Source organism: Papilio xuthus, unplaced genomic scaffold (genome assembly GCF_000836235.2).
Source record: "Papilio xuthus unplaced genomic scaffold, Pxut_1.1 DF826923.1, whole genome shotgun sequence".
NCBI classification, from domain to species: domain Eukaryota; kingdom Metazoa; phylum Arthropoda; class Insecta; order Lepidoptera; family Papilionidae; genus Papilio; species Papilio xuthus.
Window position 1 is genome coordinate 4,536,185 of NW_013531726.1, and position 27,189 is coordinate 4,563,373.

Genomic DNA, 27,189 nt, shown 5'->3' on the forward strand with positions numbered 1-27,189 from the left:
AAACGTAATTAAGAACATAGTCTCACCATCTTACTAATATTATAAATGCGAATGTTTGCATGGACAAATAGATGGATGTTTGAAGGTATCCCCAGAACGGCTGCATCTCCTTGAAATTTAGCATGGATGAGGAACATAGTCTGGAAGAACATACAGGCTACTGATTAATTTTTTTCATTCCGCACGGACGGCGTCGTTGTCGGCAGCTAGTGTTTTATACATGAAAAATTATATACAAAGAAACAAAGTTTATTACAGATGATTATAACTTAAAGAACCTATGAGAATTTATTTTATTTTCATATCGAAACTTTTTCTACTTGAATGGGCTACGGTGACGACATTTAGTGCTTTGTAGCGACTTTTTGCGCGTGGGAAATCGATTCATCGTCCATGTATTCAGTGGTTGCGTGTCGGATATTATTAATGGATTTTCAATGGCTCTTTAAATGCGCACTTTCTTATACCATTTCATATTCTCTATCTACATTTGATTCGAACAATGCAGTTCTTGCTAGAATGTAGTAAGAGAGCAGAGAATTTTCTGTTTTTTTAACTCCATCTGCGGAATAAAAAATACTCAACAAACATCCATCCATCTAAAATTTCTCATTTATAATATTAGTTATATTTATATCCTTATTCGTAGATGTACAGAGGTGTGTCAGGACTGCACCAAACGCCGATTCGTGGTCTCTGCCTACTCCTCTATGTTACGGGCGTGAGTTATGTTGTTGGTTTTATCCTTAATAGTTTACTTGTGTTCATTTGATTTTTACTAGTGGTTATAAATAGCTCAGTTGATTATTTGATCTATATAACATTTTTAAATTAATTTAAGAAAGTTGTACATTTGATTTTGATGCAATTTATTTTTAATGTTATAAAATAAAGCGGACACTAAAAAGTGCTATTACTTGTTTTACTATGTAAGACGCGCTTCGTAACTTTGTAATGGTTTTTAAATTTTAATTACAGGTATTAAAGTGAAGTGATCCTTTATTATTTACGCGTACAGATAAACTTATATAAAAACGGCTAAACACTCACGTATATTCATCTGGTGGCGGCACCGACTAGTTTCGAGCCCATCGGGGGCCCTTCATCAGGATGAGTGGGACTGGTATTAATTCGCGGACTGTTCGCGGACCGCGTCTGCGTTTACATATATAAGTTTATTATAATGTCTCACGAAAGTTTGTATAGTATATAGATAAGTCGCCATCGTTCCAGATTCAATCAGTAGCAAAGAATTGAATGCATTGATTTGAATTAATATTCAATTGATTCAATTATCAAAACTATAAGTTACTCTATGTAAAAGAAACATTATTAAATCTGTCGCTCGCGACTGCGTCGGCGCAGAAATGAAAAAAAAAATTTATACCAGGCTACTAGCCTATACGTTCTTCTAGGCTATGTTTTACATCTATGCCAAATTGTAACGAGATTCATCAAATTATTCAAACTTTCGTGAGACATTATACTAAATTGATATATAAACACGGCTAAACACTCACGTATATTCGTCCGGTGGCGGCACCGACTAGTTTCGAGCCCATCGGGGGCCCTTCATCAGGATGAGTGGTACTGGTATTATTTCGCGGACGCGGCCCGTCATGAGCGACGAACGGGCTCGAAACTAGTCGTGCCGCCACCGGACGAATATACGTGAGATTCGTCAAGCTATTCTGGAGATACCTTCTAACAAATATCTATCCAAACATTCGTATTTATAATATTAGTAAGAAGTAAGATTAGCAAAAATCTACTATTTTTATAAAGAAAAGGGGAATACAATTTTAAGTTCTAATTCTAGTTTCCAGATGATAAGAAGAAATTATTCATAATAACGTCTATTATAGAGTTTCGTGTGCAAACGATGTGCTCGTATACGTGGAAATGAGCGTATGTTGATATAAAGCAGGCATTTGGCAAAACAGAACGGACATTTTCAGCATTGATTTCGCAAACCATTTGATTATTGCGAATGCTAAACATTTTCAAGTTGCTAGAAATTGAAACATTGTCATGTTAATATCAAAGCTATACTGTGATAGTATACACATACTATTAAAGAAACAGATTATTAGATTTGTAATCATAAGTTTTAATGTGTGTGGGCCTAGCATGTACAAATTTTAATACTAATTTTGTTGACAACGATACTATGAAGTTTTTCACAAATATTCGTGCTAGGCGGCCTACTGTACTGAAAATTATTATTATTATTACAAACGACTGACGAAGGTCATTTCTTTTGTCGAGTATTTTTCATTTCTTATCTGGATTTCTGGAAATAATTCCTAATCGATACAAGTCACACATACATTTTTGAAAACATACTAAGTTGCTTCTTGACTTACAATTTCCGGCACCTGGGTTCGAATCCCGCAACGTACCAATGTGTTTTTAGATATATATATGTACATTTATCCGACGTTCTTACGGCGAAGGAAAACATCGTGATGCAACCTGCACATATCTGAGAAGAAATTCGAAGAAGTCAGCCAGCCCGCACTGGGCCAGCGTGGTTGACTATGGCCTATTCACCCCTTTTTTTTAATAGGGGGAATGCGTTACGCAAACCGGGTGCCTCGGGGAAAGCCACTCCGGTTATGTGGGACTCTCTCCACATCCCTAAAGGGACAAGGAGCCTACCCACTAAACCCCCTCTGGTTCCCTCGACTCACTATTTACCGGGGTGTGGGCATATGTGAATACTCTTCGCACACACCGGTCGGGTGGCCTATTCACCCCTAACATAGGGTAGGCTCCGAGCCCTTCAGTGGGGACGTATAGTGCGCTGATGTTATAACTAATCTGCTTTGTTGTCTACATTAAGATCACCAGCAATTATGTATGATAAATGATTGTCATTTGTTTTCTATATTACTTTTAATGAAAATAAAGTGAACATGTTTTGATACTTCGTAGAATAAATTAATACCCGTTAGGTACGAAATATGCAAAGAAATTCCATCATACTCATTTAAAAGCGCTGTATCGTACCCAAGATCAATCACTCCACTGTCTGCTTGACATGAAACGTTTTTATACAAGACTATGTAAGAAGAAATGCTTTTGCAAAACGCAATACATCAAAGTGACATAAAGAACATAAAACTTTATCTTACTACCGCAAAAAAATTATATGTTAAATCCACGCGGCAAATTCTTCGACTTTATAACCAAGTTTGTTTTTGCCCGCGTCTTCAAAAAAAAATGGATATCTAAAATAAGTCTGAATTGCGTCACATTTTGGCTACGATCGATCTTATAGTCCAGTTTAGTGAATTAACTGAAAAGCCGTTGGATTTGAAATCAAAATATCTCTATATAGAACTTATCATCATCCTTGTCATTATCTTTGACAAGACAGAGATAACAATATGGTTTAAGCGGAGATTTTGATTTCAGAACCCCTCGGTACTATTATCATCAGCTCACTATATGTCCCCGCCGAGGGGCTCCGAGCCTCCCTCGAGTTAGGGGTGAGTAGGCCATAGTCAAACACCCTAGCCCAGTGTGGGCTGGTTGACTTCACAGATATCTTAGAATTTCTTCGCAGATATGTGGAGGTTGCATCTCGAAGTTTTCCTTAATCGAAAAAACTTCGGATAAATGTACTGTCGTAAATCGATAATCTTAAAACACATTGGTACATGCCGGGATTTGAACCTAGGACCCGCAGATTGCAAGTCAACTTAACCCCTGAGCCACCGACGTTCACGTTATTATACAGTTTCTTAATTCTTATTCAAACACCTTAATTTGTACATTGTCTCTTGTATTCTATACAAAGACTTGTAACCTATTAGCATAGTATAACTGAGTGTTGTTCACTGTGTGTGCTATAGCGACAATTAAGTGTTCTCAAAGCGTTTAATATAGCAACGTTGTAAGCAGTTTGTCTCCAGCCTTGCTCCGCCACGCTAAATGAATTGTTACAATCTGGTACGTTACACTGTCTCAACTATTTATCGACCAAGTTTCAAATTACGATAGTAGTATTGTATTATACTATACATGTTATTTTTACAGTTACTAACTATCGCCCGCGACGCTGTCCGCACGGGATTGAAAAAGTTAATTATTATCTTATGTTATTGTCAAATTATGTTTACATACATCTGTGCTAAATTTCAACAAGATCCATGCAAATGTTCTGAAGATACCTCTTAACAAACATCTATTCCGTTTATTTTATTCGTATTTAGAATATTAAAAAAATTGACTAATTTTAAAATTCACTGTATTGTCAATCTTTGACAATACGATTGACTTGTACGTGGTTTTTATTTTGTTTGCGTTGATGATGTCCCGCGGTTAATAAGCAATGTAGAATTGATAACACTTAAATAAATTGCCAACATCGTTCGTATTCTTACTGTCTCTTCGTCATTTCTTTATCACTTTATTTGTTTTATATGTGTATGAGCTAAATTTCTATATGTGTATCAAATCAATCCAAACGACACTGCCGAACGATACAGATGGCGTGCAATTTGTCCATGACTTCAAGGCAGTTCTATTAACTTAGGTTAATGCGTTCAGGGCTAAATAATAAATAAGAATGCTAGTATATTTTCTAGAAGAAATGTAATAATGATTTTTGTTAATGTGTTTTTTTGGTTTAAAAAATGTGTGAAATTTGTGTTAGACTCATTTAGGAATGTGATTTTTATTAAAATTCAGATTAAAAATTGTGACATTTTGAGAACGTTAAATATTTTAAAAGTACAAAGTAACATCTGCTTGAAGTTTTTAATTACATGCGTGAACAATAGATCTATTTTAAACTGCGCTAAAGAAGTTTTAACGATCCTTTTATCACGGGATTAAATATTTTATAGCTCCAGGAAATTATTTTACACTTACGACTTTATTACCTTTATAGTATCGGTAGATACATCAAGCTCATAACGGATTTGTGCTAATTTTATTTACCTATGAAATGCATGTAAAATCCAAATCAACTGTTTTGAGTACATAATTACTGGATTTATTTCATTATACGGTCATATAAAGTTCTGTTCTCATCATCAATCATTCTTTAAAAGCAAAGACTATTAAAAAAATTATAAGTAAAATTTACCGGTCTGGAATACATAATCGATTGCTTAGTCGATCAGCAACGTGCGGTCTGGACAAGACAATCTGTCTCAATTATTAGATTCGCCCTCACTCGAAACAATCTGCCAGACCATAAATACTTACACGGAAATATATTTTGCATTATTTAAGAACTTTTGTTTTATATACGAATACGAAAAACCACGAGATAAGACAAAAACGTAATGTTAGACGTGATATTTCGACTACTTCGATTGGATGTCATTACTTTTGGGAAGCGTATTTTGTAATACATTTATTTTCTTGTTTACATTTTGTTTTTGTTATTTATTAAAGACATCATTTGTTAGTATAATTTAAAAAGAAACCATCAAGTAGATTAGCCTTGGCATATCCATTTAATCCAATTCCGTGGATTTATTTACGCTGCGCCGCGCGGTACGCGCCAGTTGAAAATAAATGTATTAGCATTGGAGCTAATCTCTTTATTATATATTTCTTTACATCAAACAAAAATCCTAAGTTTTTATAAAGTACCATTATTAATATGTTTGGTAAATAAACACATAAGTACGATTTATCAGTTACAAATCGCATTAGCAGTTATGCAAAATTAAAATTATTGTAAATTTGGGTTAGTATCCCGCCATGTACCAATGTGTTTTTCGATTTCCGATTTACACATGTACATTTATTCGACGTTTTTGCGGTGAAGGAAACCATCGTGATGCAACCTGCACATATCTGAAAAGAAATTTAAAGATATGTGTGATGTCAACCAACCCGCACTGGGCCAACGTGGTTGACTATGGCCTAGTCACCCTTAACTTAGAATAGGCTCCGAGCTCCTCGGTGGGGACATATAGTGAGCAGGTGATGATGAAACGTAGACTGCTTCCATTTCTTTTGAGTCTTAATAAAAATAGATGAACCTTCATAATATCAAAAACGATTTATAATGTTTTTCACATTCATAAGTTAGTAATTGAATTCCTAAAAAAAGAAAAAAAAGAAATTAATTATTCACAAAATATATTTTTTGTAACAATACGTTTTCTATTATAGTTAACGTCATTGTAACGGAAACTAAAAAAAGTGGAACAGAAACCTAAAGGGTGTTGTAAAAATACAATGCAAACGTACCTTATGACCTCATTTCAGAGTAAGTCACTAATTTCCTCGGATTGCCGCATACAAGTCTCTACTTCGAACAGTCGAACAGTTGAATTCAGTTCGTAGAACTCAATTATTTTGAATGTATTACATTGTGGTTGTAGTTATTGAATTACATTTCTATTATACATGGTTGCTATTAAGTTTGAGAATATTTTAATTAAATTTTGCTATAGAGCTGTCCATTTTCTTCACTTTTGCATATATTTTACTAATATTTTAAATGACAAAGTTTAGATGGATGGATGAATGATTGTTAGAAGGTATAACCAGAACGACTGCATGAATCTCGCTGATATTTCGAACATTGTCTGGCTGAACACATAGACTACTAGTTATGTTTTGTTTTGATACCACGCAAACGTAGTCGTGGGCGACCGTTAATTTTAAAATATATGTGTTTGTTTAGCATAGTTACTTTTTCGTTATATTGCCTTTTGCGTTTATGTACATACGTAAGTAGATTCTTTATTTAAATTTTGAGAACACTCTTATGAAATAGAAAATAAATCAGTCAGATAAATATTACCCATATACCAGACTATTATTAGTTGAAAAATGATTAATCATCCTGTACATTTATGCCATCAAATAACCGAGTGGGTAATAGTCAAGAGGCAAATTTTAGATACCATTACATTTCCAAGATATTTTTGAAATTTCTGTCAACTCATAAATATAGAGGTACGTGGTCGCTTGTGACGGAAATCTAATTACCTCGGACTCGACGCGTCCAGACGAAGTGGCGTCGATCGACATCCGATAATTCGATGAGAGCTCTATTTTTCTGAGAGGACGAACTTCATTATCTTATGATATAACTCTGATAACCGTCTATTTATTACTTTTGTGCATTTATTACTTGAGAACTTCAAATGTAAAAGAACATATCTTAAGTATTCTGAAGTCCTATTAACTTAAACAAATGTTCTTAACATTAATCTCATAACTTTTCTAATTTTAACTCTTTTAATCTCCTTAAAATTATGTATGTTTTCATAAATTTACTAAACAAGGCTAAAAAAAACTTTCTAGGTTACAAAACACGGCATGAAGGCAGTACAATAGTAGGAAATAAATTATGAAGAATGTAAAAGGTCGACTGGGTCCTCGACATGACATTATCTTGATTAAATTTCAACAATTCGTTCTCTTTTACACATACATACTCTGTGCATATGTATTTTTTAGATACATATTTAAAATAATTCAAATGTTTTATATAGTTTATGTTTCTCGACGATGTGTACAATAGTATACCACAGATTCTTAGACAGTGATTTAACACAACTAACCTGAGTAAAAATTTGCTTAGTTTGGTTGATACAGTGCTACAAAACTGATCATAATATTAACAACATTATCAAACATTTTAACGATTTTTATCGATTTCTTGAGCATTTTTTTTAATTTAGTTTTTTAATTAAGCTTACTACTTTTATATCATACTTATATAAAACACCAAAATGAAATGTGTTAAAATAAATTAAACTCAATTTGACTTTTGTGAACAATTGTACTTTTATTGCTCAAAAATTTATTATAAAAGCCCAAACCACAACATGGTGTAATGAAAGAGCGTACATATTCGTATAAAATGCCACGAGCTTGATTTACTGACATTCAGCCCGCGTGCTTGAAATATTTTTGCAATTGTTACCAATTTTCAACATATAGCTCAATGCAAATTGGAGTCAATTGTGCAAAGCCGTTATGAAAATAAAATAGAAAACTTTTAAACAAAATGTCAGCAAAAAATACCGTTCCGATGTAAAGTGTTTCTCAAGATACACAATATGATAAACCAGCTGTCGCCCTCGACTCCGTCCGCGCGGATTTAAAAATAAAACTGCATTTTCAGTTTATGTGTTCTTACAATGCTCTACATCTATGCCAAATTTTATCGAAACTCATAGGGTCTTTCTTCAGGTAGCGGCTAAAAACATCCATCTAACATTTATAATATTGGCTAAATAAGCATATTATTTTCTCGGTTTGATTTATAATAAATTTAATATTTTTTAATATTGCAAAAATGTTTGTTCTAATCCTCCTTAAAGTCAAGTCTAGAGTGATGAGTTTATTTATTTGATACAATATTAATAAGTTGATGCAATATAAATCCACGATAAAAAGTTACCACCTTGTGAAGGCCATAAATAGTTTTAAAAGCCTTTACACGTTGAATACGAAGCTATTCGTGTGGAAACACCTCAGCTTCCCGCCCATTCTGTGAAATGGTCGGCGCTCTCCACAATCGGAAGGTCGCAATTATATCCACTCGCTGGATACAACAGGCCCGTGGCTTTTACAACAAGAATTAGATTTTTTCTTAATAGACCTACATTTGTTTTACTCCTAAATTTTAGATTTTAGTTTACTTTAGTTGTTTGATAATTAAAGGAAAAACACGAGTCAAATTTTGATGTTAATTAGAATTTCGTGTATCATCAAAAATTGTAATCTTTTTGGTAAACGACTTAAATATGAAATTATATCACACAAAAATCACTCCGTTTATCATTTACAGGATACGGACTAAAATATGAATAATAGATTTACCAGAAATATAAATACCCATATTGCGGTAAATCTGAAACTAATTCATTTACGTGTATTAGAAAATGATATTATAGAGAAAGAGATTGAAGAGCCTCCAGGCAAGGATTTATATATTTTTGTTTACATCATAATGTGTCAAGGAAACCTACATGCTTTATATGACTTAGAAATAAATTTGAAAAAACTAGCCTAAAATTTCAATCACAGCATTTTAAGAAATATGTAAAAAACAGTTCATCGCTTTGATGGAATCCTAATAAATAAAATCACAAAGTCCAACGTTGCTTCAACAATAAAAGCTTAGTGATTCGGTTTTAGGTGTATTAAAGCTGTTTGTTACGATATTGCTTTTCTTTTAATGATTGGACATTCCCCTGTTACGATCCAAAGGTCATAAATTATTACGACGCAGTCAAAGTCAAAGATTTTATTTCCCTAATGAAATCAACGCATATTAAAGCACCTAAATTGTGATAATCCCTTTAAAATAGTATTGGTCAAAAGACATGCAATAAGCAAAATTTGTACGACACATTTTAACATGTAAAACTTTTAGATTATTCAAACTTTCGTGAGACACTTTAATAAACTTATATGAAAACGGCTAAACACTCACGTATATTCGGCCGGTGGCGGCATCGACTAGATTCGAGCCCATCGGGGGCCAAGTCCGCGAAATAATACCAGTACGACTCATCCTGATGAAGAGCCCCCGATGGGCTCAAAACTAGTCGATGCCGCCACCGGACGAATATACGTGAGTGTTTAGCCGTTTTTGTATCAGTTTATGTAAAACTTTGATTCGTTTAGGTGAATCAATTTTCTTTACACTTGAATCAACTTAAAAGAGTTATCAAATCGTTAAAGCTTAATTTATTCGTATGTTTAAAATAAATGTATAATTATTTAGATAGTAGATCGATATAGCACGCAAGCTTACTAGCTCGGTGCACTCAAAGTCTATGTATAATTTCGACCTTCCGATTGTGGTGAACATCCAACGGTTTTATAGTTACGATTACATTTCACGGAACAGATGGAAAATCGAGAGAACTCCGTCCGAATATTTAGGAAGTTGAAATTTAATGTAGATTTTGACAACGAAATTGCAGTGCTTTTGAAGATAATATAAAAATGAATTATACATAAACATAAAAAAAAATACTTGATAAATTCAAGCAATTATTATATCAACTATTCGAAGAATCAGTGGATCAAGATATTCAACTCGACCAGATTTTTTTTATTTAAATAATATTCTTGTTTTTAATCCTTTGTAACTTTAACATTTTATAAAAATATACGTAATATATAGAATTCTAAACTTTGTGTGTAAAAAGTGATTTTTTCATTTTTCATTTTACTACAATATGAACTATAAAAACATACTTATAACCCTGGCCATTCTACAGTTCGTTAAGTTAATAGCCTAATAATAACGAAAAAAGTGCGTGGGGAATATACAAAGAATAGGAGGAGGTATTAAATGGAACTTCCATATACATAATGGAAGCACGCACGACATAATCATACTTTCCTAGTATACAGTACATGATTTATAGTCGTTGACCTGCCCATTGTATTCTTAATTAATAACAGTAATGATTTTTTATAGGACAAATATATATGCTTTCAAATTCAAAACATCCTCTATATCGCTGTACAGTTTAATTATTATATTTGTATAAATAAAATTGTATAACAGACATTAGCGTAAAAAAATCTTTCGTTAGCAACTAATTAATAAACAACATAACTATATTTATCTCCTGTAACATACTCTGGTAAGTCCTGATAGCATATTCATGAACTATAATTTAACAAAGATGTGTACGGTAACATTACTAAAAATCGATAGCACTTCCATGATTAACATTAAGCCATACTAGCTATCGCCCGCGACTCCGTTCACGCGGGATTAAAAACTAACTTAATTAGTATGTGTTCTTCTAGACTATGTTCTACATCTGTGTCAAATTTCATCGAGTTCCGTTGAATCGTTCGGGAGATACTAAGAAATATCCATCCATCAATCTAAGATATAATACGAGTACCTTGTAATTGTTTAAAGTTTTTACGTTTTCATAGCAGCTTCATGTTTGTAAAATACACAATCTATTTTAATTTAAGTATCGTTCGGCTTGGCAATCCATAAATAAGCCTTTTATTTTTCTTAGTCACGTGTGACTCAATTTGCTTAAAGTTGCATACTCAGCCTTTGCGACACTGCAATACTATTGTTCTACTATAAAACATTACATTTTGAATGTGTTTTCAACAATCACGGTTTAAGTAAAAATAAATTGTAAATAGATTTCGAATGTGTCTCTTGAGGAGTCTTAATGTTCCATCGTATTTCGCTTTTGTTGTGTTCCCCATACGATATGTTCAAAATAAAAAAAGGGTTTACAGTTTGCTATAAAATATTTATCATTTCACTTTTTTTCGTAAATCCTTTTGAAACCGCCTGAAACCATTATTCTCACCAGCTAGGTTCTTTGAAATCCTGCACAATGCATTGTCGGTTGGATTGCGTTGCTTAAATTGTACTAGCTGTCGGAAGCCTGTTTTTCGTTTTAAATTATTGTTGCAATGTGTGTTTTTCACTGCCACTTTTTAATGTTAAAGTACAAGCTTTGATTACTGTTAAAGATGAAAAGATCATCGTTACAAAAATAAACCTATCACTTTTGAGAGTCGACTTTTCTTATGGGGATTTACTTTGTTGCATTAAAACTTTGAATTGGTTGATTTTTGATTATGCTAAGTTCTTGAGCGATATTGCAAATATGAAAAAGCTTATATATAACAAACTTTTCGCATGGTTTTCTTTTTTATATATGATAAAGTGGCAAAGGAGCGAGCGGTCACCTGAGTCGCTGAAATGGCGAAGTGACCGTTGCCCATAGGCATACGCAATTCCATATGCGTTGCCTACTTTTAATTGACGGAGGCGAGGATGCACAGACATCATTCATTACATTTCTTGTGTACGATGAAAAGCAATGTTGCTTGTTTTCTGTAAAATTTCAGTATCGCGGTCTGTGAATTGCGAATAAGCAATTTTTGTTTCTTCTTCCCAATTGGCATTAATATTGGTTGCGTTGATTTTAATACATGGATTTAGACAGTATTAGAATTACTAGGCGCCTTCGCTACAAAGTCCAGTGTCAGAATGAATAGTGAGGGGACATAAACCTCGACATTTTAGTAGGCTAGTGTTGCGTCAATACACTGGCATTTTTCGGATTTCCTTCCTAATATTAGGAAATGATTTTTTATAAGTCAATATTTATTTTAAATGTTTACTACTATTTAACGGTAAATAATGATAAAAGCAAGTATAATATATCATTAAAAATCGCAAAGCATGGTGTTAAATTTAATTGCCTTGTTTTAACCATAATTGCCTAAAGGTCGATAACATCCACGCTTTTGTAACAAAGCCCGGCTCATTCAGTATCGGGTGGCACGCGATCCCTCCGTACTGAATGATGCCTATACTTGCCTAAGGGCGCGTTACGTAACTAAAACTAGTAATTATAAATTAATCAAGTCGAATATTGCCTGCCTTTATGTACGAAAGGGACAGACCTTAAACATTATTCATTATTTTAGATAGAAAAAGAATGAGGTTATATATGAGGGGAAGTATAGTGAGCTGACGATGATGAAGTATTCACCATTTAAAAATGTAGTGGATCGAAACATTTTTTGAGACTGTATTACTGCTGTTTGCCGAGAAGAGGCTTCAAGCTGTAGAGTGCAGTTGGCGCTTACTTCGAAATAATTTTGAGATCTAATACTAACGAAGGAGTTCGAAACTCTTAATAATCAAAAAGTAATAGTCTTACTAGCAAAGAAGTTGTCATATGTAAGAAAAATTATTACATCTACTCAACGTTGTTACTTGGTAGTGGTATAGTTCATTTCTTATATTGTAGTTCATTAATGCTACAGCCTATTGCTGTCTATGTGGAATTTCCTCAATTTTTGTCAATTCCAAACGCTAACAGTTGCGAAATAAATATACTAAATACAGTGTACATTTTTATAAATTATTCGTTCATTTCCAGGTAAAGTTACAACAAATTGAATTAGCTTCAACTGTTAACTTGGCGCAAAGGTTATATTTTTATGTCCTTGAGGAAGCGAGATGGCCAAATACACAATAACCTTGAAGGGAAAGAGCTGCAGTGTCTGGAGGTTAATTGGGTGCTAATGTAAATATTTAAAAAGGCACACGGCGACGCGGGTTTTTACTTTTCAATGATTTTAATTAAGAAAGATTCTAGAAAATTTAATTTGATTTATGGTAAATATAAAAAAAAATGAGAAGCATAAAGATTATGAATACAATAATAATCTTTAATGAATTATAAAAACCACATTAATTATTTAAATTGTGTTACAAAGTACGTATCGTGAGTGTACTGTAGTTTATTACAAAGTGGCTTTATATTAAAATCGGTAAAGGCGTCTCTGTATTTCCGAACAACGATAAATGTTCAATACCATTTTGAAGTGAAATACAAAAGTCTTTGTTCTAGTGAAAAGGTAAAAAAAGACGTGTTATAAAATGTAACTGCAATAAGATATTTTGAGTACTACTACTATTTTTATCGCGTAAGAGCATCGGTGGCTCAGTGGTCAAGCACTTGACTTGCAATCTGCAGGTTCTGGGTTCGAATCCCGCCATGTACCAATGTGTTTTTCGATTTCCGATTTACATATGTACATTTATCCGACGTTCTTACGGTGAAGGAAAACATCGTGATGCAACCTGCACATATCTGAGAAGAAATTCAAAGATATGTGTGAAGTCAACCAACCCGCACTTGGCCAGCGTGGTTGACTATGGCCTAATCACCCTTAACTTAGGGTAGGCTCCGAGCCCCTCGGTGGGGACATGCAGTGAGCTGATGATGATGATGATGAATATTCGTGATCGTTACAATTTATAGTCCTATAATACAAAAAGGGGTTATGATGAAATGTATTCACGAAGAAATTATTAATGGCAAACGATTGATCATTAGTACAAGTTATTACAGTGCCCATTGTGAACTGAAATATTATTTGGTTGACGTGACGTAATTTTCTTGATTACTTCCCCGATTACGTCAGTCTCGGTGTCTTTGTTATAAAATTGTTGCAATTAGTCGTCGCGATAATATTTTTTAGTTGAACAAAATTATAAATTAAATTGATCTCTTAAAAATTCTTGATTTCGAATCTAAAACTATGAAGTAATACTTAATTTTATAAATTTCATATTTGGGACCATACATATTGTTGCATTTAAGATGCATATTTTTAGTATATTTTTTTTTAAATCAACAGCTTCCATACAAAATATGTATACCATAATAATTATTAAAGAGATAATAATAAGCCTTAATGATATTATACTATTAGTTTAGAAAATAATTTATAGTTTAAGCGCGCAAGTGCATGTGTTGACGCCTAATTTCCGGTGTATCTAAAATGCTTGGATATTGCAAAATAATTAATGGATACGGTTGCTCTATTGACTTTGTTTATGTAAACATATATTAGAATGGATGTCGCACACTTGGATTCCTGACTAGTATAGTGTCCATACCTCTCTTGCATATGGTTAGGTTGCGTTATTATTACAATTATACTTTAGTATAGTGAGAGCGTTGGTGGCTCAAGGGTTTCAACTCTTGACTTGCAATCTGCAGGTCCTGGGTTCGAATCCCGCCATGTACCAATGTGTTTTTCGATTTCCGACTTACATATGTACATTTGTCAGACGTTCTTACGGTGAAGGAAAACATCGTGATACAACCTGCACATATCTGAGAAGAAATGCAAAGATATGTGTGATGTCAACCAACCCGCACTGGGCCAGCGTGGTTGACTAAGGCCTAGTCACCCTTAAATTAGGGTAGGCTCCGAGCCCCTCAGTGGGAACATGTAGTGAGCTGATGATGACTTTAGTATAGTGACTAGAGAGTAGTATAAAGTCAAAGTATTGCAATAGTATCAGCGGTAGATTATAGATGTGTCTGCATGTGTGCGTGCACCTGTGTGTGTGTGTGGGTGTGTTGTTCCAATGTTTGCTAATGTTATAGTTTGAAACTTTCTATTTAGAAAACAAGATTTAAATATTAACTTCTCGCGAACTATTGTCTTGATATTGAAGGAATTTGATTTATAAATACCGCATAGTGAAATTGTGTGTTCAAACGGACAATAAATCAAGAAAATTGAGCCGTTATTCCGGTCTCGTAAATCACAGGTCGCACAAATCAAACTACCTTATGAAAGGAGGTTTCAATATGAAATTGTAGATTGTAAAATTATATGAAGGTAGCAAGTGTTAATAATATTTCAAGTTTAATATGTTTGAATGATTTATTATTTCATTTTTTTTTCTTTTCAGGAACTTCAAAGCTTATGCAGTAATGGAAATATGCAATGGGCCGGAGTGAAAGTGCAATGAAGGTTTGTGTTTTTAAATTTTACCAGCTGTCGCCCGCGACTTTGTTCACGGGATAAAAAAATAGATGGTAGTTGATTCCCAGACCAACTAAATATGCTTTTGAGATACCATAAACATCGGTGAAGCCGTTTTGGAGTAGTATGGTAACAAACATTGCGACACGAGAATTTTGTATATATTATCTTAGTGTTACCTCATCCAGTTTCTGTTTCTATGGGCTCTTAGGAAATTCCTTAGGGTTCATTAAATAACTGTGTTAAGTAGTTAGATTATCAATTAAGAAAGATAGTGGATTTTTTATCTCGACTTAACCACTAAAAGTGAAATTCCGTGAAGACGAAATTATAATTACGTTATGTGGCCTTTGTACAATTTTGTTTCTCTAACAGATGAGAGTAGAAAGAAATTTGATTATTCTCGTCCACTTTTAGTTGTCTAACGACTTGAAACGTTGTCTTGAATGAGAAAAACGAATTTAGTCTACAAAGATAAAAAGTAAAACAAAAGGAAAGTAAAGATAAAGAGCCAAGTATTTGTTTGATACGGTTATTAGCAATTTTTTTTAAATATTTTAGGTCGTCACGTGCAATATAAAATCTTCTATATATATTAAATCAATTGATGTTCGTTGGTCTCGTTAAAACTTGAGAACGGCTAAACGGATTTATCTTATCTTGGTCTCGAAATGTTCGTGGAGGTCTAGGGAAGGTTAACCCTAAAAACAGCCCTTTTTTACCCATATAACCGGTTGAATGGATCTTGCTGAAACCTGGAATTGATTTAGAACATAGACTTTAAAAACACGTAGGCTAATAATTATGTTTTTTTTATTTACGGGCGGAAGGAGTCGCGGGCGACAGCTAGTTTTTTAATATAAACTTTAAATTCTATGAATAAGGTTAGCAGAATAATTATTAGATATCTTTGACTCTTAAAGCCTGCTATAGATTTTTAACTGTACGTGTTTAGGCAAAACTTTAACTATACAATTCAACTGACAATCTGTAAAAAAAAGTACAACGTTCAGAACTAGGGGACTAGCACGAACATTTGCGAGAAAGTTTGGTGACGTCATCAACTAAATTTGTATTAGATTTGTATAACGATTTTATCATATTTTCGTACTTAAGCCCCTGTTCTTTTTTTTTACAAATAAATAATAAAATGTTTCCGTCGTGGAATTGCTTGGGACATTCAGATGCAATTTTAAGTTTAAGCTTTTCTTATTCTTGGCAATAATCATAGCTAAGTATGCCAACTCTATACTTGGATTACTTGAAACATATTGTACACAATATTAAAATAAACTGCATGGATATCATGAGAAATACACAATAGAGATTTAACAATGCAATGCGAGTGTATTGAATACAATTGCCAGTTATTATCATTTTGTCTTCTACAAATGTAAAACTTATTACAATGTTTAATTATGTTTTGTTTAGCTGTCGCCCGCGACTCAGTCCGCGCGGGATGAATAAAAACTTAATTAGTACCTATGTGTTCTTCCAGACTATGTTCTACATCTGTGCCAAATTTCAGCCTGATGCGTTCAGCAGTTCTGGAGATACCAAAAAACATCCATCCATCCAAAAATTCCCATTTATATTATAGTAACTAGCTGTCGCCCGCTACACCGTCCACGCGGGCTGAATAAAAACTTAATTAGTAGCCCATGTGTTCTTACAGACTATGTTCTACATCTTTGACAAATTTCAGCCTGATGCGTTCAGCAGCTCTGGAGATATCTAAAAACATCTAACTATTCAAACATTCGCATTTATAATATGAGTCGTTATAGTTCTGATAATATAGGGACATCATAAATCAATAAATAATAATTTTTGTATTGTTTTAAATTTTATTTTTCTATGCAAAATATGTTGGCAAAGTCTTTCCTAATAACATTTAATTTACAATGCTATTTATTTAGTATTCTAATATGATACCGCTTTCCTCCGGCGCGTTATCCGCCATCGCCAAGGGTCATGAATATCTAGTAATTATCGTCATAAAGCTTGTTGCAGAGATTATACGCTTTCCGCAAATGGTTGCAATGTTTGTTATGAATTTCCCTGTTGTACTATTATTCCGAAATAATCTCGAATCCGACGAAATTTTAGAACTTTAATTGGAACGAAAACCGGTTTCGGTGAACGCAGGCAACTAGTTAGCTTCGCTTTTATATTAAAATCTATAGCGACGCTATTGGTTTGGTAATTAAACATTGTGACTATTTTATTGAGTAAATGAAAACCTAGTTAATGCCGAAACTAAAACTCTCCGTGGTCTCCGTGGAGTGGACTCTCCGGATGAGAGGATACATGGAAATGGAAACTATTTTCTTTCTGTGCATCCTCTCCTCCGTCGATTAAAGGTAGGCAACGCATATGCAATTGCGTATGTATATGGGCAACGGTCACTTCGATATTTCAGCGATTTTAGGTGGCCGCTCGCTTTTTTGCCACCTTATGATATAAAATAAAACTCTTTTGATGGAATACGATTGTATTATTCCTCGAGATTCTTGTTAAGTAACAAACGTAGACTGTTATTATTATTCGACTTAATAACGTACAGACAGAATATTTAGGTAAAATGGTTTGTCGAAACGAGATTGTTTAGCAATTAATTATTAAATTTTTCTATAAAAATAATGTTTACAATAGAATCAATTTTATATGTGCGAAGTACTCAAACATAATCACGTTCTCGAAAGCTTTCAACGAGGCAATACTGAATGAGAAAAAAATCTTGTGTGACACGTTTGCTTCCAATTGAATTTGTATGCGCATCTTAGTTCAGATGTAAGAAGAATGTTTGAGATATTTATTTATTATTAAACTTTACTTTTGAAAATAGAATACTAATTTAAGAATAAACAAATGAACAAGCGAATATGTTTTACTCATCGTTAATTTAAAAAAAAAAAGCTTTAAAGAAGCGAAACTAAAACTATCCACTGAAATTAACTATTTTTTTTAATATGGTACTTGAAGGTTATTTGAAAAATATATCCCAACATATAACATAGTCGAAATTGAAGTATTTGCTTTAATAAAAGCTGTGAAAATGTTTTATTGTTGAGTCACAAACATCAAAGTACAAATTAGAACATTGCCCCTAACGTAAAAATGCTTTGTAACGTAATGAATTTTCATTTCAGTCTAAATTCGAGGCATCTGCGTGCCTTCTCATGTGTTCAATAAATTGTAAAACATTTATCGTCTAGAGTCTATGTAGAGTCAAATGGCTAGGAATCGTGGTCAGCATAAGAGTTAATTTTAGAGTAGATGATCTGATGATGATCACTTCTAACAACTGAGGTCTAGCGTGTCTGCCACTGCGTAGAAATCGCATGACGAATGGTCCTTCATTTATTCGGTGAGCTGCCGCGTGATCTCCTGCCGTAATTGTTTCCGACCACTGTGGGCTTCTCTAGGCTTTGGTCTCCTCTGCGCATTGTGTACCAGAAATATGCAAGAATGCGTTCAAGGCATTTGCTGGAGAGGCGTGTTTGTATTTGGAGCGCAAAAGAAATAGAGCTATTAAAAATAAAAATTGTTTTAATATCATTAAAAATAAAAAATTAATTATATTTTAATAATAAGAAAGAGAGTCGTTAAAAGATGTAACAATTTTTCGGTAGCTATCTTTGAATAATATGATAATATCATAAGCTAACTCAACAGATCTAAGCTATTTACCTATTGTTATAAGATAGGTTCGGAATATAGATGCTCTTTAACTTGAATGAGGTCCAAGAGTCATGTGGAACGTAGCCAATGTGTACAAGAGACATGATATTCTGCACTCGAGTGTACATATGTGGCATGTTCTGTCTTTAAATTACAAATTCGATAACAGATTAATTCGGCACTTAGAATAAAGATTAATGAGATATTTTAAAAAGCATAATATAAATATAATTTGCTACAATTAAATTGTTTAATCTTTTTTTAGTCATTATTTTACTTCTTACTAATATTATAAATGCGAATGTTTAGATGGATGTTTGTTTGAAGGTGTCTCCATAAACGGTGGAACGGATCTCTAAGAAATTTCGCATAAATATAGTAATTGTTTTTTTTTAATTCCGCGCAGGGGGAGTCGCGGGCGACAGCTAGTAATAAATTAATTAGGAATAGCTTAACTCACGTACGATTGTCCGTTGACTGTAGCGACTAGTTTCGGACACGTCGGGGGCTCGACCTTTTCGGTACACTCGGCAAAAATCTCCTTAATAATTTCGTAAACTGCTTCACTTTAAATTTTTTAGTTTTCTTGATAAGTTACGAAAATGTGTTTTTTGTTATTAAAACCTTCTTGAGACATAAATAAAATAAATTAATATCGCAGCTTGTCCCACGTGTATTTCAGTTTAGGTAGCGTCTAGTTTTAGATCCGTCGGGAGTCCTTCTTTAGGGTCTTCGTCAATGGATTAACGGCTATTTTCGCGTTCGTCCTCAGCGCCCGGCGCAAAGCGAACGCGATTAATGCGTTTTATTTAAGTGCGTTTATAATGTCCGCATCTGGAATATTCTACTACTAATATTTTACATGTTGCTGCGTAGTTTTCAACATTACGGCAGTTTAGAATATACCTAGTTACAGTAACTATAAGGATAAAAATGTAGTTGAATTTAAAATTTGACCTAGAAATGTCTAATGAAAATATTGTAAGAATTTTCACAGCTCGTCTAAAATTTAGCCCAACATCAATGTAAACATTAGCTGCGACGTGCGACGATAATATTGTTGTAAACCGGAGATTTAACGACTCGTAGGAAAGTGGGCCAGACTTTTACTGGTGTAACATTAAACCGACATCACGGGAAATTTTCTTTGACATCGAAATGAAAATGTTATCTCTTTGGATGCATAACATCATTAAGAAATTGTCATTTTCTTAATCAATATTAGTAATTATTGCATATAATTTAAAATTAGCTTCGCTGAATAAAAACTTAATTAGTACCCTATGTGTTATTCCAGATTTTATTTTACATCTATGACAAATTTCAGCGAAATCCGTTTAGCCGTTCTCGAGATACTTTCAAACATCCATCCATCTAAAAATTCACATTTATAATATTAGTAAAATAACTAACCAGTAAGATATTAGCTGGAAGTAGGATTTATAATTTGCTTTAGGTTAATATTAGCATTAATTATTAAACAAATAGACTACACGCAAATTCAGACTGATCTATCTCTGTCCTTTCACCCAGATTTTATAAAATTAGTCTACAACTTTATTTGATTATTAAATACACTACATTAAGTTAATAGAATATCTTAAGTTAATTAAAAATTAGAAAAATGTGAATGTGACAAATAATAACAAAAAATAATTTGTTTAACCGTTACGTTAAACATCTATATATGCAATTCAAACTTTCATTACAGGATAGGTTTTCATTTAGTTTTAAATCTGTTTGAATGTAGAAATTTTTATAAACCTACGAATATGAGGTGTAAGGAAGAGTTATATATTTTTCGCTTAACATTCTGCAGGCGATTGAGTGACGCGAAGTAAATTACACGTCGCGTCGGTGACTGCGCTTCGGTCCTTTGTTTTTATTTCTTAAAATAACTTGATACCCTGAACGAAAAGTATTCGATGTTCAAAATAGCTTAAAGGAAAGCGTCTGTTAAATTCTCTACTCTAAATATTTATTGAATATAATAATCTGTAAAAAAATAATAATCTACAGAAAGAATAGAACAGAAAAACATTTGAAAATCAATAAAAGAATATATTAAAATACGTAAAAACTTCGATTTTCCTTATGATGTACATTAAATCTATAAGTTACAGTTTATACATATTACAGCAAAAAATCTGCTTACAATATATTAATACTGACTGTCGCCCGCGACTCCGTTCGCGTAGATTAATAATAAACTTAATTAGTAACCTATTTGTTCCGTTCCATTCAGCCGTCCATCCAAACATTTGCATTTATATTAGTAAGATGTAAAACATTTTAACTACTAGCCTAAGCTAGTACTGAATAATTTCAATATGCATTAAATTGGAAATAAATTCTACTTCTGACGATTCGCAGCTCTTCAATTAACTGCAGCACCAGGTAAATATTGAATAAGCAATAGCTAGTAGAGTTAATCTCGACTCGATTTAATTTATTAAATAGCATATCCCATTAAATATGGTCAGGAGATTTACAAAATAATCGAGATAAAATTTAAAATGAACATTAACAATTATACGTTAATAAAAAAAAATTAAAGCAGTTTGCTCGTCATACTATAATATTATAAATACTAAAGTTTGGGTGGATGTTGGTTAAGAGGTGTCCCCAAAAATAGCTTTACGGATCTGGATGGAATCTGGTACAGATGTAGAACATTATTTAAAAGACACATAGGCTACTAAGTAACGAAATCTCGGGCAAATGGTTACATTGAATAATATCATCGAGACTCGTCGAGCCGTTTTGGACGTAACTTCTAACAAACATCCTTCCATCCACCTACACATTGCATGTATAATATTAAGATACAGAATATACGTATGTTTAATTGTAATGGTTTGTGAAATTGAAACACGTTATAAGCATCATCTAAATTAGTAAAATGATACAAAATAATCCTTTTTATTTGGCAATTTTAAAATTAAAAAAAAGATAGTGAAAAGGTAAAAAGTCACTGACGTCCATTAGCAAGCTTTTTTATAAGCAACACATTAAAAACCTTAGTTCATTTACAAATGGTCGGACAATATCCTTTAAAGGTGACATTGAAGGTATTCAATAGGTGGTGAGGTGTTAGGTGAGGGGGTGAGCGGAAGTAACCGTTGATGCTCTTCCGCTTTTTAACGACATAATGCACAGTCTCGTTACAATTCAAACGTAATAGCGTCCATTTCCAAAACGTTCTGTTTGAATTAAAACACCTTTTTGTTACGAATCACTGGAGAGTAAGGGCTAGTATTCAAATATGAATTTGTTTCAGTATTATAATATAGTAATTGTATGATAGGTAGTATTTTATTCTTGCCTAAACTACAAAGGTAGCAGATTGTTATCATACAGAAGACAGCGATTCCGCGTTTCGACTGATGAGTGTGCCAGAGGCCTAAGTTTAGTCCTCTTTCCCGTTCCACCATTTTCTTATAAGGAACGAATGGGAAGGGGAAGAGGGTTTCACAAAAGAATAGACTTAGAGAAAGGGGATATATCATCTTTCTGTGCGTCCCGTACTCCGTCGATTAAATTCTGCAATTGCGGATGGGCGGCGATCGCTTCGCTATTTCCGCGTATTCAGGTGAGCGCTTGCTCGAATGCCACTTTATGTTATTTTTTAGGTGTAGGTTATTTTCCATCGGTGGAAATCTGAGCCAATATAAACAACCATTCTTTTTAGCGGACTTCAAAAAGTTCCCGCGTAACTCCGCCTCTGGTGCTTCAATTTTGAAAGTTTTCTTTTGATCGAAAGGTTTTACTTCAAGTGGGTCCCATTTTTTTATAAATATTTAAACTGACTAGAAGTTTACTAGATTTTAAGTTTTTTAAATTACTTTCCATGTTGTTTTTAGCTGTCACATTTTCCTGTATAAAATCAGCACTATATTCTAAAATTACTTGACGTTTCATTATTCAAAACAAGCACAATTTCAAAATACAGTTTTAATTGTCCAGAGTTGCGTTGCTGTTACTTTTTTTGGGAATCCCTTTGTATTTATACAACAGAATTGTAACAACTACGTTTAACTTCGTTCTCAGTATGAAAATACAGTAATTAAACTGTGCTGGCACGGAAGTTAGCAGTTGAGCGTAAAATGATAATAGGCCATTAAAGTTAGATACAACTCCGAACGGATTAGGAATTGTAGAGAGAATGCAGATTTCAAATGGTTGCTAGACGTTTTTGAATGGATTAGAAACGTAGGTGTTACAATGAAGAAAATGTCTACCTAAAGAAGGCTTTATGAGTGAAGGATGGGAACAGAAAGTTGATTCGACTATAGAGTAAACATATATTAAGGCGATATATTCTCTTTCTAGTCGTCCCCTCCTCTGTCGATTGAAGGTAGATATCGCATCTGCAATTGATGATGTCTATGGCCAGCGGTCGCTTCGCTATTTCGGCGAATCCAGATGGCCGCTTGCTCGTTTGCCACCTAATATTGTATAAAAAAACCTCCGCAATGCGTGAATTTGACTTCATAATTGATGTTTCTGTTTCAAAATTGATTTAAACCAAATTTTAATATTATAAACTAAAATATATTACAAATAGTTAATGTGCGTCCAGTGAGCGACGGGCCGCGTCCGCGAAATAATACCAGTACCACTTACCCTGATGAAGGGCCCCCGATGGGCTCGAAACTAGTCGGTGCTGCCACCGAACGAATGTACACGAGTATATCAGTTTAAACAGTTAATGGTTTTCTAAAAACAATGAAAATAAATGTTAGATATTGTTTCGAATGTAAACAAAATGTAAATTTTAAATGAAGACTAGATGTTGCCGCTTTAAATATTTGACTACGTCTCGAAAGGTATTGCCGAGTGCTATACAAAAACGAGGCCAACACTTGAACTCTTATTTAGTTTGTTGAACCAATTTATTTCGTGAATTTCAATGCCTATTAATGGAATTGTGAAACATTTTGAGATGTTTCGGTCAATCTTCTTAAGGAGTTTTAATTTAAAACAAAGACTACATAGATTAAATGCGGATGTTTGGATGGATGGATGGATGGATGTTTGTTTGAAGGTATCTCCAGAACATCTGAATCTTGATGAAATTTAGCATATACTAGCTGTCGCCCGCGACTCCGTCCGCGTGGATATATAAATCAACTTAATTAGTGTAGGCTATGTGTTCTTTCAGACAATGCTCTATACGTATGCCAAATTTAATCGAGATCCGTTTAGCCGTTCTAGAGATACCTTCAAACACCCATCCATCCATCCACATTACATCCATCTAAACATTCGCATTTATAATATTAGTAAGTTAAATAAAAAGCAGCTCTTCAAGGCATAAATTCGAAAAAAAATAATAAATAGTAATCCTACGTCCGTCTCCTGGCTCTAAGCTACCTTCTCACCAATTTTCAACCATATCGATAAAGCCGTTCTTGAGTTATAAATAGTGTAACAGAGTAGCGGGCGACTGCTATATAAAAATATTTATCTTATTAACATTTTTTTAAAATCGGCAACTATTTAAGCTAACGGTTTATTCAATTTCTTTTCTTTTGACATATGTAAGAACTAACTATACTTTTCTTTCGTAAATAACTTTTAATTTTTTTTAATAGTCTGGACTATTACGTAAAGCGTGGTTATTTAGCATTAGATAAGCTGGTTGCTTGACCTATAAAAATACCTAGGTTCATGAATTTGTAATTAATGTTACGTTTCAAGGCTATCCTTTAAATATTAACAGTGTAATTTTTATTTGAATTCAAATTATTTTAATTCTGTCTGAGAAAGCCCTTTTTGATTCTGTACCGAAAAATATAAACAAACCTAGTTTACGTTATTACATGTAACTATTCATCATCAGCTCACTATACGTCCCCACCGAGGGGTTCAGAGCCTACCCTATGTTACGGGTGACTAGGCCATAGTCAACCACGCTGGCCAAGTGCGGGTTGGTTGACTTCACACATATCTTTGAATTTCTTCTCAGATATGTACAGGTTGCATCACGATGTTTTCCTTCACCGTAAGAACGTCGGATAAATGTACATATGTAAATCGGAAATCGAAAAACACATTGGTGGCGGCATTCGAAGCCAGGACCTGCAGATTGCAAGTCAAGTGCTTGCCCCTTGAGCCACCGACGCTCTTATCTACGCTAGGTAACTATTATTCTACGCTATTAAAACCTAAAGCTGATGAGACTACGACCAAGCGCTTGCTTTAAGTTTCATTGAATTTCATAGTATACGAGTAACTTAGATTTAATCCTAGTTTGGTATTACTAAAAATGTTTAGATTAAAGATAACACTGCGACATCAGATAGACATGATCAATACTTCGGGCTTCATTGGTCAATAGGTCTACTAAATTTAGCTACATATTCTTAAATTGATCTTTTGAAAAGAAAAATCTGAAATCTGTAACTACACTTTTAATATGTTTATATTATAAATTATTTTTAATTTAATAATTTATGCAATTTTGTATGTCGCTGTAAAGTCGTGTTCCGTGATATCTTTATTGTGACATCTCTATTGTCAGTTGTTACCATTCCCCACCTCGGGGACACTTTGTGCACCTCCCTTTGTTCCTGAACTAATGTTTCTTAATGCGTTCCACCAAAGAGTCTCGGTGTGCGAATGTCGAGCGCCTTTAGCGGTTTCTCCTTTTTTTGTTCGAACTGGCGCGCTGTGAAAATGTTTTCAATGAAGAAATGCTGAAAGGAAAATGTTTCTTAAAAGAAATTTCTGTAATGTAAATAATTTTACATTCAATCGGAAACTAAAGTGAGTCGAGTAATGTGAAGGAAATTGTATATTTCATTGTAAAGAAGAGAACAATTAAAGTATTTGTTGGAGTTCTGTCTTCATTTTGTGTTTGTGTAATGTTGTATTTAATCAATTTAATTAATATAATTGGAAATAATTTTTACATTATATTGATTAATTTGATTAATTTTTACATTATACTGATTAATTTAGCGAGCGTATCGTCATCTCAAAGGCCAGCAACGCATTTGCGGTTTCTCTGGTATTGCAGATTTCCATGGGCGTCGATGAATACCTCGGTGTTTACGCTGCTCGTTTGTCTCTTACAGAAAAAAAATACAATTATCAAAAAGAGATCTCGCTGGAATTCAGCATATCTGTAAAACATAGTCTGGAAAAACACATATGCTACTCATTAAGGTTTTTATTAATCCCCTGCGGATGGAGTCAACGACAGCTAGTTTATTATTTCAAAATACTTTTAGCTGCAATATTTTACATAGTCATTTTGATTCAAGACTAATATTAAATATACATAACATAATAAATGACAGAGTCAAATCAATTCACGTTTAATTTTAAGATTTAATTTCACGCTCTGTGCTTTTAAATGAAAAGGATAAGAATAATTACGATTTTCATTTCAAATTTTACTCTTGGATTTGAAAAGCTATTAATCCTTTTGAGGGAAGAAGAGTTACTAAATCCGGGAACAAATGACAATTTATTTATACCATCAAAGCGTTCCTTACACTTATTTATAAATATGTTTATGTTTAAATTACCTTTATACAACCTATTTGTTGTGATAATTTTTTTTTATATCATAAGCTTGCAAACGAGCGAGTCATCTGAAATCGCTGAAATAGCGAAGTGACCGTTGCCCATAGACATACGCAATTGCATATGCGTTGCCTACCTTTAATCAACGGAGGAGAGGATGCACAGAAAGAACATATCTTCCCTTCTCATGCATCATCTCATCCGGAAAGTCCACTTCCACTACCCATCCTTATAAAAAAAGGGTGGGAAGGGAAAGAGGACTAAATTAGGCCTCCGGGACAAAATACTACGTTCCTATAAATAATCAATTATGCATATAATATAATAAAATTTATTTAGCAATCAAAGAAATTTAAATAAACGCTAAATTGGATAACAAACAATGCAAAATAAGGTCGTTATTCAATTCGGGGTTAATTGTGATCAAGAGTCGACTCTCTATTGATTTGTTCTTAGAAGTTTCGATGAGTTTGGTTTAAGATTAGTTCTCTCCGTTCGCTTCTACTTCAGTCTGCGCTAAGATTTAATATAATAGCTGTTTTACTTCTAAGAGAAAGTATGTCTCTATTAATAATTCGTTTGAAAGTTAATCATCATCATCATTAGCTCATTATACGTCTTCACCGAGGGGCTCGGAGCCTACCCTAAGCTAAGGGTGATTAAGTCATAGTC

At 33.5% G+C, this 27,189-nt stretch overlaps 1 protein-coding gene across 1 annotated transcript in view; it reads left to right on the forward strand.

Moving 5' to 3' along the window:
* Positions 1-27,189, forward strand: part of Sol1 (CUB domain-containing protein Sol1) — a 236,536-nt gene that overhangs the window by 22,052 nt on the left and 187,295 nt on the right. Inside the window, exon 2 of the mRNA XM_013318496.1 lies at positions 15,224-15,285. Coding sequence (XP_013173950.1) covers positions 15,259-15,285 — 27 coding nt within the window. The 5' untranslated portion in view covers positions 15,224-15,258. The remainder of the gene's footprint in view (positions 1-15,223; positions 15,286-27,189) is intronic.